The following is a 12,389-nucleotide window of genomic DNA, read 5'->3' as shown; positions in this document are numbered from 1 at the left end:
GATCTGGACTCTGGGGTGGTCAGTTCGTTGTTCCGAGAACACCAGCAGCTTTTCTTTGATTTGTGTTTTTTCCTGTTTTTTGTCTATTTCCTTTTGTCAGTAGTCTTGACAGCTACACATCCTTTCATACCCAAAGCACTCAGTTGTCTTTTTTCACAGTGGAGGGAGGGACAGAAACTGTGCATTTTTTTTCAGATCTGAAGCAAGAGTGGAGCTTGATCTTTGAAATGTAAAAGCTTTAGGTGCTTATTTGTCATGGTGACAGTTTTGGTTGCCTACACGGTTTTGCACTTGTTAGGAGTCACTAATCTCTTAAATTTTTTTTTTTTTTTTACTCCAGTTTTGGAAAAACACCTGTTTTTCCCATTTGACTTTCTCTTCTTTATGGGGAAAGTATCCATAAAGTTATTGTGTTAAATATAATTTCCCCAGAAATGTCTTCTGAAAAATGAATCACTTGGGCTATATTTTAATGCCCATTTTGGCTGGAAATTAAATAAATGAAGAATGGTCTCTGACTTTTGCACAGTACTGTTCTTTTGATGTAAATTTGTCACATTATTCTTATTATTGCTGTTCTTAGACATTAAAAGCAGATGGTGATCTCAGAGGCACTGAGATACTTGAAGTTGAGTCAGGGATTCCATGAGTGCTGATTTAAAATCTGCTTTTTATAGTAACCACAATCATAGCGACCATAAATCAGCACTCTGTCTGAGACATTTCTTAAGTCTTGACCCAGAGCACAAGGGTCAGTGTGTTGGTCCTGTAGTCACACGTACAGTTGCACAGTGACCCATATTATCGTTATGGCTGTACATGCTAATGCGCAGGGCTTAAATGAAAGTTTCACTCTCATTTTGTGGAAATCATTTAGACAAATGTAATACCCTTCCTCTTCTGTCTTTTCCCTGATGTGCACGTGAAAGGGCATATGTGTGTGGGTTTAATTGTATGTGCCGTTCAGCAGTTGTTCACCTGCAGGCCTGAGTTTTATTTTACCCAAAGACAAAATGCTTTGAATTGTGTTTTTTTTTTTTGTTTTGTTTTTTTGGGTCTTCATTTCTTTGTTTGGTTTCTGAATCACATATAAAATATATTCTGTTAGTTGTTCTTCCAGGCATATTCTTTCAGGGTTCTTTAGACAGCTAGTTGGTCAATTAGAACACAGCTGGAGTGCCTGGGACATACTACATAAGGACTGGAGTTTGGAGTAAGGGCCCCTTGATGTCCTGTATTATCTGTATGTTTTAATTCACACTATGAAGAAACATATCATAGCAGATCTAAAGCTGTTTAGCTGCAAAGCTGCATGTAGTTTCATAGGGCTCTGACAGAAACTTCCATTTTGCTGTATTCACAAGATAGGAGGGCAAAAAACAGCTGACTCTTTGCACAGTGGGAATGTTTCCCCACCATGAAGTTTAAAGTCCAGGACTCCAGCACTTGCAGCAGGGACAAGGAGATTTTAGCTCTACCCGAGTAAAGTATTGTAATGCCTCCATATTGAAATGTAATGTTTACTGTGTATGTATGTCAACCTCAAAATTCATGTCAATGCACTTATGTGTTGACATGTGGACCAGTGGCTTAAATTGTTTAGTGAACCTACCCCAAAACCCATGTGTTTGTGTGCCTTAATAAGGTTAACTGGCCATCAGATTAGATTAGGTTATAATGGATTATAGCTGTTTAAACCTCCCTCCTCTGCTCAAATGTGTGAACTTTGTGCCGTTCTGTTGTAAATCTTGTCCCAGTGCCAACCAGTTTAGCTGTGCTGTGGATATCTGTAGTTCCGTTTTCAGGTGGAACGACCTCTGCTTTCTTCTTTGTAAAGGTTCTTTGCTTTTATCTTAGTTGTTCAAATGGACTTTTTTCTTTCAAGGTCTGTACTTTTGTAAATGTGGTAAAAAATGATATATGAGTAATAAATGGTATATAATGGTATGCAGTGTTTGTGTGAACTGGATAGAAGAAAAGTAAACTGGGAGGAAACACTCATGATTTGAAGAGTTTATATGAAGATTAATCATATAGGTGCAGTACATAAACACAAGCTGTGTAGATAGCTAATGAAAAGTGATACAGTACATTTTATATTTGGTGTACTACAGTTAAATAGAAGGAGCACAAGATCATATTAAGACGGACAGGAGATAATCAGCTTTGTATTCCAGGTCCACTACTGCAGAGATGACTTTGTTTCTGATTTTTGAATTTATAGTAAACAAAGCATACCTTCAGATCAGAGTATATTGCTGTAGGCCCAGGGGGTTCTTGTTCAAGAGCTGTCTTGAAAATTCACAGTTTTACATTTGTACATAGTGACAGACAGCTCAGAAGATACTTCTTTTTCTGATGTCATGTGGCCAGCCATGTGAGCAAAAGGAAGCAGTGCTACTGATAAGCAAAAACTTATCATGCTGCTTCTTGCTCCACAAAACAGATCAGTCTGTTAAGTCACTATTTGTTTAGGGAACAGCTTGACCAAACATAACGAGTGGATGCTAGTAGTTAGCATGTTGTAATTTCCATAATACTTAGTGAAAGGTATCTGTTTGTCTTTGACTTCCATTCATTTTTGAATGAACTCAGTACTGTCCAACAAAGAAAATGAACACTCACTTTAATCAGTCTGAATGAGGGAGAGCATTCTGAGGTTCTTAGACTAACCCAATATACAGGAATGGGATGTAATGGAATACAAGTATTGAGAATATGTATTTAGAATACAGAAATTAAGTATCTGTATTCAGTCCAAGTTATGTTTTGTAAAGGCAGTATTCAGAATACAGTTACTTTTTACATTTTTATGACAATGCCTCTAGAATACTTACCCACTAAATAAATAATACAAAAATACAAATTTGAAAGTATATGTGTCTGTGTGTGTGTCTTTTAGGTTTAGCTGCGTATGCTATATGTGTGTATTTGGCAGCGTAATGCTCGAGGCAGAGGCAGCAAGTGTGTGTGTCCAAGGCGGCCAAGGCAGTGTGTGATGGTGTGTATGCAGTGTTCCTGCAGGGAGGAGAGACGAGATGTTCTCAGGCCCAGCTGCAGCTCGGTCTCAGGGGCTGTGGAGCTCACCATCGGGTACAGGGCACTGCCAACCTGCACACAGCAAACATAGCATTTCTAATACAGCACAAGGCTATATGGCCCCAGCCAAGGAACATCGGTTGGTTACAACTACACAGTCTGGTCAGTCTAAACATGTTACTATATCAATATAACATTGTTTGTTCACAATTCTAGTACAATTCTGCTGATCACCAGATGTTAGGTAACAATAGGTGCTAGGTGTTTATTTCAGAAATTCTGAAGTAGATTTCCAATTTAAAGTTATAAGAATCAATGGATTCAATTCCAAGTGTCCATTCCACTTTTCTTAATTGTCGATTCCGAAAATCATCTGGCAGCAAAGTGCATTATTAAGCAATTAATATATTATTATGTTTAAAGGCATGAATGACTTGGGATTTGATATACAGTACCATGAAAAAATATTTGTGATGCTCCTGATTTCTTCTATTTTTGCACACTTCATTATTGCAGATCATCAATTTAATACAAGACAAAGACAACTGGAAGAGGTGACGAAGAAAGTAATGCAAATATATCTGTCTGGAAAGGGTTACAAAGCTCCAGCGAAATTAATTTTGCTGACTGATACGGGCTAAAATGTAATTCATTCTCCTTTTCCAGTGGTTTCAGCACTGGAGAACGACATATTTTGTTAAAAAATTGTACATTGTCCTATCTAGACAGTGCCATCTGAATATCTTACATTCTAAGTGCCAGGGAACATGAACACAACAATGTGTAAGTCCAAATATTTGGAGTGGACTCTCAAGTCCCAAATGCCTGGAATCAGAGAATCAACTCTATCTGAACTTAACTCCAAGTTAATAAGTACTAAGTACTAACTCCAAGTTAATACATCCTAACCTGTTGGAAGTACTCTTTAGGGGAAGAAATTGGTAGTATTTAAAACATATATTTCAGGAATATCAATGTTCTCCTTCAAGCATGTTGAGCTGTTGCGTTAGCAGCGGTTTAATGTGGTGACTGGCTTCATGTGACTCCCTTCACCCTAGGAGATCACAGATGCTGTAGATCACAGCAGTGTTGATCTACAGCACTGACCAAACGCAGCTGTGATGTTATTCATGATAACATTCTTCCTCTCATGTTGTATTGCTTAATTATATTGTAAACAGCCAAAAGCTTTCAAGACTGCATTGTGATCTACAAGCGATCAAACAGCCCACATTTGACTTATATCACACACAATTAAGATGTGTGAAATAATCGTTAAATAATGTAAAGCTTTACACAGCAGTGGAATACTATTATAATCATATTCACTATAATAATATTTACCACATTTCCCTGAAGAATAGTCATCTTTAGCTAAATATTTCTTAGCAGGCATATAACAGCTGAGAAATATTAGTAAATGGTGTTAGCTGCTTATAGTCGTTTGCAAAGGTTTGTGTGTCCCTGGTCAAATTACACGTTTTGTTGATTTTCTAAGTGAAAATAAGTAAACAACTTCTACCGAGAACACAATTCTGCATGTTAATACACGGTTACTGTTTATTTCCTGACACATAAAATGCAAAAGCTAGGGAACGTTTCATATTTTGTTTTATTTTTTTCTAAGATGTTAAACTCAGCAACTAAATACAAATTTTGCACCAATATTTGCAGAAAAATACCATATTTAAGTTTGTCCCCTTAACAAGGAACAGGATGGCAGAGCATGTGTCAACTTAATTTCACTCAAAGTCAATAGGTGTTCAAACTTTTGCTTACAACAGTATTTAAAAGAAAATTCACACAAAAATGATCTCAGCGGTCTGTCTCGAGTGGTCATGATGAAAGAAAAACTGCTTACTTCATGTGTTTTAAGAGACGGAAAATGCTTATTGCGTGGTTTTGTTTTGACTTGTGGTCATCTTTGGTCATGGTCAAAGCTCATGTTTGCAGATGAAGTGCTGTTTTTTGTGGAAAAATCTCAAGTGTTAAAAATCATGTTGCTCCACTGATTTCTTTGATTAATATCAGACAAGGCAAAATTCCCATTATCATTTGTTATTACTTCTGACCCTATTGTGTATTTTCCTTTTAATATTTTCCATACGTGTTCAAATTGTGCATGGCTAAATTCTCTCCTGGTCCTATGGGTGCTTTTCCTCACCTGATCCAGGTCAGAGAAGGCCAGTCCGAGGTTTTCTCCATTACGATAGAATGTTAGTGTTCCCGTGGTTCGGTCCAGTAAAACCCCGATGACTGTGTTTCTATCATAGAATGGTTCTGTGTACTTGCGGCTCCTACCATTGTGCCAGAGAAAGCCTTTATATGACAGACCCCAACTTTCAGCATCCATACCTATGAACGAACACACACACGTTTGTCTTACATTAAAGGGTAACTTCTTGGTTTCTCTTGATTTCTGTATCGCTGTAGCTAAGCAATACTACACCTAAACCTAACCCTAACCTAAATCTCAGTATCCAAAAAGCAATCTTTTAATTTGTGGCTCAAATGAGGACCAGCAAAATGTCCTCACTTGTGCAAAACTGTCATGCTGTCATATCATTGTGATGACATATAGCTAGACAAGCACACACACATACATTTGGTGGAAAAAAATCCCCTTACCCCATATATAGTTGATCAAAATTATATAGAAAATTTAGGCTTCAAGATGCAGTGTAAGTTTGTCCATTTTTATAGATAACACTATGTCATGCAATGTTTAACTATTGTTCACAAGCACCCCTATCTGAGATTATTTAACAACTTGACATAGTTTGTCATATGTGGTGTTTCAGGGTTGCTACTTCAACCCTGTAAAATTACTGGATACTCGGATCAGTGGCTTAATTTTTTACAAAATTCAGTGGATGAGTAGTCATGCTCAAGATGCAGTCTATGCTATCTATGGTAGATAGATGTCTGTTCACTTACAGAACCAAGTCTTCTCAGTTATCATGTTGCAGTGCTGCCTACTGCTTAAACATGCCACCAGCAGTGCATTGTCCTTACACTGAAAATAATCTGAACCCATTCTCTGTACACAAATACTCAGACTGAATAAAAAAAGAAGCAGTTTACACTTGGATTTCAGGACATTTCTGTTAGGAAGGGAATACTTTTTTCCTGGAGAGAAAACCAAAATCAAGGAAGATCTAAGAAAAAATTCTGGATGGGTGGCAACCTGAGTTGATTTGGGCAGTTTGCATGATGCTAAATGGTGTACATTTGGAGTGGACAATATGATGATAAATTATGCTTTTCTGAGCATATTGTGGATACTGTCTGTACTTAACACAAAGCTGCATGTTTCGTTACAGAGAGAGCATAATTAGTCACGTTTAACTGGATTTAGTGCAGCCCAATATGTGACATTGATTAAAAACCACCCCACTTTTTTAATAGCAGTTTTAAAAAAGTCTCTTTCAACTTCTCAAATCTCAGAAAAACGAAATACCATGATGCATATTGTATATTGTGAAAACATCTTGAAGAATCGTGACATATTGTTGCCATATCACACACCCCAGTACATAAGCTTGTTAGCGACATATTTGTTAGCCACATCAGCCTTGTACCTTTAGTACAACTAAAGAAGCAAACATTGAATATGTCTTGGCTAATGAACTACACGTACATCACAAAACTTTTGCATTCCTTTGCAAAATCTATTGCATTTGCAGAGGAACTACATAGCAAAGGCCCTATATAGCACCAAAAAGGGTTCTTCTATTGTAACAAGTTTGACATCGTAACAATAGAAGAACCCTTTTTGGTGCTATATAACACCCTTTTAAAAAAAAGTTCTATACAGAACCATATACAACACATTCACCAATAATCTAAAGAACCCTACTGCAATGTAAAGAACACTTTAATCATGCAAAGGGTTCTTTGACTGTTCATTGTTCTATATAGATCCATTTTCTTTACTAACCCTTGAAGAACCATCTTTTTTAAGAATGTAGGCCAAAACAACAAGATATTTACAAGCTATTTGGAACTTTATGAGGGATATTTCTTATTAAGGTATGGACAATTAGGCAGAATGTTATGCATTTCTTTGTTTGGCGTGACTGATATTCTGTGCATATGACAATAAAGTCTGAAGTCACACACACACACACAACAGCTCTACAGCTCAGACCACAAACTCACAAAGGGCCACTGAGTGCTAAAGTGAGTAACACGTAAAAGTCACCTATTCTGTGTTGCATCACTCACTACAGGGTTCCAAACTGCCTCTGGAAGCAACATCGGTACACAGGAACTGTGTGTCGGGAGCTTCATGAAATAGGTTTCCCTAGCTGAGCATGATGGTCAGGTGGCCAAAAACATTTGGCTATACAGTGTATGTGGACTCTTTTTTCCTTCATGGACATCATGGCACATGGAGGCTGATTGTTCTTCTCTGATAGTTTAGTTATCTCTGATAACTAAATTTAACCACTGATATTGTGTTTAGTTATGCTTGTGAACCAGTGCAAGATTCCATTAAAATAGTTGGGCTACGTAACAGCAGATCAGCAACTGTATAAGTTGTTTGTCTGTTTTATGCATAATTTGCAGTAATAAATAACTACTTTGTTCAAGTCTGTATTAGGTGGGGGGGAACATCTGAAGGTGCTCTCACCCCCCACGTAACAGACTTCGACAATGCAGGGCTGGCTTCCAGGATCAGAGCTGAATACCCTAGCTTTAATGTAAAGACACTTCAATCCACAGACACAAACAGAGAGACAAAGCAGTCCTCACCTATTAGGTTGATAAACTGTTCCCCTGCATGCAGACGTGCATTCACTGTACCTATTCCCACCATCACAGAGCTGCCATACGGAGGCTCCAGAAACTCAATCTCCCAGTAGTGCTCACCGTAAGAGAAACCTGTAGCACACACATTACATACTATTGAAAGGATTTGTAACTAAAATGATACTAATGAATAAAAACAGTTCAATCTAGCTTCTAAATATAACAGACAGAACATGAATTCTATGAGATACGAGGTTTTGTTCTGAGAACAAGGATTTATTACTATATAATGAAATTGTGAGTGTTTTATTTTAATGTCTTGGTTCAACAGCAAGAGCTTGTGTCCGAATTCACAGTGGCACAATTGTGGCTCAAACTTCATTGATATTCTGTCAGAAAATTGTTTTGCTTTTTAAATTTGTGTCTGACAAAATAACAATTAAGCTTTCATAATGTGTCAGTATTATCCTAAAACTCTAACAATAAATATAGATCTGAAGCTCATTTACACTCATTTTGGCACCCCTAGGTTAAAGTGATGGAGCAGGACACATATTGTCCTTGCTATGTGAGCATATGTGTATTATCTCAGCTTTTATTTAACAATTGTGTTCTGTTGACATTGACTTTAACTATTTTGTTGTTTGGGGTCCCAGAGACCCCAGCATTGTGTGGGCAATATAAAATTACCATTAACCATTTTTCTTCCAAATACTGTCATATCATTGAAATAAGTATGTTTTTCTCCATATTTTAACAACAAACTGAGCTTTCAAATTTCAGGATTGTGAATAAATATGTAAATTACCATAACAATTTGTTATTAGGGCAAACAGGGGTATATCTAATGTTTTCTGCTACTTAAACACATATTTAGATTTCTTTTCATTAGAAAAACTCATTTACAGATTAGGAAACTTACATTATCCTGGAAAATACCACACAGCGCATCTGTCAAATCCAGGACAACCATCATGGCCTGTTTCCTCTCCAGAGCGCTACCTGGATTTTGCATCACGGGCATCCCATATTTGCTGATGTGTGTGTGTGTGTGTGTGTGTGTGTGTGTGGGTGTGTGTGTCTATAAGAAACAGAGAGAGAAAAAAAGGGAAAAGAGAGAGAGAGAGAGAGAGAGAGAGAGAGAGAGAGAGAGAGGTGGGGGAGGTTGTAAAGGTGTGTGTAAGAGAATCAGGTGTACCCTTAACACCAGACAAAAACTAAAAACACATGAACAACAATTGCCCTTAATCATGTATTCTAGCTGGGGTCTCTGAAGCCACAAACAAAGGTTGTGTATACATTTCTCTGGCTTGGGGGGGTTGTTAGGAACATAATATCAGTATTAAAAAGGGGGACACCAAACAGAACATACGAGTTAACACCTGTACAGGTGTAATGATAGAGCACGGGTTTCTGATCCAAGTCCTGGTGAACCCACATTATGAACCATTTTTGTGCTTTCCCTCATCTTGCACACAAGATTCAAATGATTAACAAGCTACTTGTGTGCTAGGTAGGTCAGGTGGGTGATAGTGGGAAAAAACACTAAATGTGCAGAGCATGTGGGACCCCAGGACAGGTTTCGGGAGTTACGGCGTTAAAGCATCTCACCTTTAGTTCCTCGGACGCCTGCAGTGCCCTGGCTCTCCAACAGGGGGCTGATGTGAAAGTAAACGGCCTGGCGGCATGGAGACAGATTGGCATCAGGCGACTTTCCCTCGGTGTCCCACTCCCAGCTCTCACAGGTGTGGTCTCTCAGTGCAGGCATCGTTTACTACACAAAATGAGCCACCGGTTTTCACTCACAATGTTGTGCACAGCGGTAAGAGTGCACAGTCGTATGCAAAAGTTTAAACAGCCGCGTTGATTTTATTTATTTATTTATTTATTTGAGCTAAACAGTACAGAACATCAGATTCATTTAAAAATATAAATATATAACAGTGATATATGAAGTATCCTTCACGTAACAGTAATATAACAAAAACACTGAAGACCATACATGCTTTACAGTTTTAAATGTTTGTTTTTAAGAAGGCTGCATTAATTTCATGTTTTTTATAATCTCCTTTTCAAAGGCATATACACACGCACACACAAATATATAGTGTCCAGGTGTGTTCTCCGTAGAGGATGTGTACTTATTGTCAGCTAGAAGTCAACAAAACATGTACTTTGACCAGGGGCGCCTGAACTTTGGCATACGCCTGTATGGAGAGGAGGACATTAAGACTTTTACAGCTTTTATATTAAACCGCACTGTTAGTGATGCGTGTCGTACACAAGAAACTGTCTACAACCTTCTTAGATTAGTCAGCCGTAATTCACCTCAATGGGCTGAGTATTTACTGATGTTTGCCATTGTATAAAATGATTATGAAAAAATATGCAACTTCTGTTCAAGACCGTAACTCAGCACCGCTCATATGTCCAAACGTACATAACGTAGGTTTCCCTGAATACAGAAGCGAAAGGCTCGTAAACTGTGTGTGGAAGTTAGTTTGTGGGCTACTTACAAAGCTTCGTCGTCCAGTTTGGAGTGCCTTAGTTTCAGATGAAGTCATTTTAATACACATATTCCAAACCGAGAAGGAGTAACCGAGTCTGAAACGTTGCGCCACAAAACGAAGTCGGTCAACTTCGTCCAAAACAAAAACACCCCTCACGTTTCTCTCCTAATATGGCAGCGAGGATGTGAGGAGTGGAACGTATGCATCGTTTAGACGACATACGAGCCAGAGGAACACTATGTGCTTAGAAAGATGCCCAGGAACGTTTGAAACGAACCAGTTTATTGCACAACATGTACATGCCATAAAGGTGAACAAGAAGGAAGGGCTGCAGTCTGAAGCGCTGGAAAATAAATCAGCTCCAGAAAGGCTAGCAAACATAGCACTTTACTGAGAGCAGCAAGTAACACTCCTCCACTAGACTAGTCTGATTTTGTAGTACTTTTCATATATTATGATTACACTGGGAATGGAAGCACATTCCCGCCAGGTAAAGGTGGAAAACAGTTTTTTTTCCTCCTCTGTTTCTGGCAAGAGTATATATACTTTTTGACATAGTATCTCGAAATGATTTATTTATGAACAATTTACTATGTCAAAATAATGACTTTAAATCAAGAACTAATTATTTTGACAGTATATTGAAATTTTCTCTATACAAGTCATTATTTTGACATACTCGGTCAGTATTTTGAAAAAAATACATCATTTCGAGATACTAAATCAAAATCCTGATAAAATAATGACATCTTGTATCTTGAAAAGATGAATTATTTTGACGTGCTGCCAGAAATAGAGAAGGAGAAAAAAATACCTGTCAGGAATGGGCTTCCGTAGGGTAGGCTATTACCTGTATTGAGTCAAAAAGTATCACTCTACTGCTTGCTTCCTGCTTCTAAAATACATTTTCTCAACATTAACAGCCAGCAGGATGTCACATGGTCAGTATATCATAAACATACAGTAGATACATGGATTTCTTTGGTGCAGTGAATACACCAAGTTCCTGTGTACATCTTTGAAAGCACAGACAGGTTAGTTTGCTACGTGAGTTCAGAATCATGTGTCCATGCAGTTCCCTTCGCTCCAAATCCAGGAGGGGCAATGGCACTTCTGCTTTTCCGGGCAGGGTTTTAAATGTTTGACAGAGGGATACTTTAAAACATGTAGTGTATGTAGGCCTACTTCCTTAAAGCATCTTGAATCTTCCACTGTAACCAAGGAATAACAAATTAAAATGGCATATTTTTTGCATTTACATAAGCAGATATAACAAGTGCTCGTAATTCACAGCATTGCAATTCATGGGTGGAGTCAACTACACAGTGTTTTCTTGTTTTGTTTCAGAAGTTCTTGGCCCTTATTTTTCATCTATAACAACGTGCAGTAGGTAATAAAGTGACTTCTACTTGCAGTTTTAGGTGAAGCTGTGTAAAATAAAATCAAAGGGTTCATTATATATACATTCATCACCAGGATTTGGGCTGGCAAAGCCACTCAGCTCCCAAACCTCATTTCAAACATACTGTGATCCCTTTCCCATACTGAAGTAATCCTTCACATATAGAGCTACCAAGTGTGCAAGTCTGATCTTCAAAGAGGTCTTGGCTGAAAAACTGAAATCCAAAGTACTGGGTATGGTTTAAGAAGAACAGTGCTAACCCAACAACCTGATTTATCATAAAGGGGTTAAACAAACATTCAGTGACAAAAGCCAATAGTCAGTACCCTGAAGAAATGTTCTGAAGCTCTACTGGCTTTTTTAAGAACAATATTACTGTTAACTATGGAATCTAATACTCTTCTTATATACTCCAAACATGGTGATGTCTTAGCTGAGCTGTGCAGCCTTTCATAATTAACTGTCCACACGAATAAATGGATATGAAATGGTTGCAAAGAAGCTACTACACCCTTATTCTCCATGTGGAGAGCAAGTCATTGAAAAGTGTCCAGAGAAAAGCTTCCAGCCAAGATGCAAAGCAACAGGATTTACAGTTTGTCTTCAGAGTAGGAGAAAGGAGGCAGAGGAGTAGAGAAGCCAGAGGAAACACCTACAGGATATTTTGGCAGGTCAGCTGAGGA

The 12,389-nt window shown here is 38.0% G+C and overlaps 1 protein-coding gene across 1 annotated transcript; it reads right to left on the bottom strand.

Annotated features, from left to right (window-relative positions):
- Positions 1 to 312: 312 nt before the first annotated feature.
- On the bottom strand, positions 313 to 12,385 carry si:dkey-23n7.10 (SPRY domain-containing SOCS box protein 3). Its single transcript, XM_036584007.1, has 5 exons — positions 10,311 to 12,385; positions 9,406 to 9,568; positions 7,798 to 7,926; positions 5,204 to 5,394; positions 313 to 3,111 (listed from the first exon to the last, which is right to left on the bottom strand). Exons 2-5 carry the CDS (start codon positions 9,560 to 9,562, stop codon positions 2,905 to 2,907), a joined length of 684 nt encoding a protein of 227 aa, XP_036439900.1. The 5' UTR covers positions 9,563 to 9,568; positions 10,311 to 12,385; the 3' UTR covers positions 313 to 2,904.
- Positions 12,386 to 12,389: the final 4 nt, after the last annotated feature.

Source organism: Colossoma macropomum, unplaced genomic scaffold, assembly GCF_904425465.1.
Source record: "Colossoma macropomum unplaced genomic scaffold, Colossoma_macropomum, whole genome shotgun sequence".
NCBI lineage: Eukaryota > Metazoa > Chordata > Actinopteri > Characiformes > Serrasalmidae > Colossoma > Colossoma macropomum.
Note: the sequence above shows the minus strand (reverse complement) of the source record. Positions and strands in the feature narration are given on the sequence as shown.

Bases quoted from the DNA above. Each gene is read 5' to 3' on its own strand.
- si:dkey-23n7.10 (XM_036584007.1), bottom strand. From the start codon at position 9,562: ATGCCTGCACTGAGAGACCACACCTGTGAGAGCTGGGAGTGGGACACC. The intron at 7,927-9,405 runs GTGAGATGCTTT...TGTGTGCTACAG, and splicing joins AGGCGTCCGAGGAACTAAAG to GTTTCTCTTACGGTGAGCAC. The intron at 5,395-7,797 runs GTGAGGACTGCT...GTTCGTTCATAG, and splicing joins ACAGTTTATCAACCTAATAG to GTATGGATGCTGAAAGTTGG.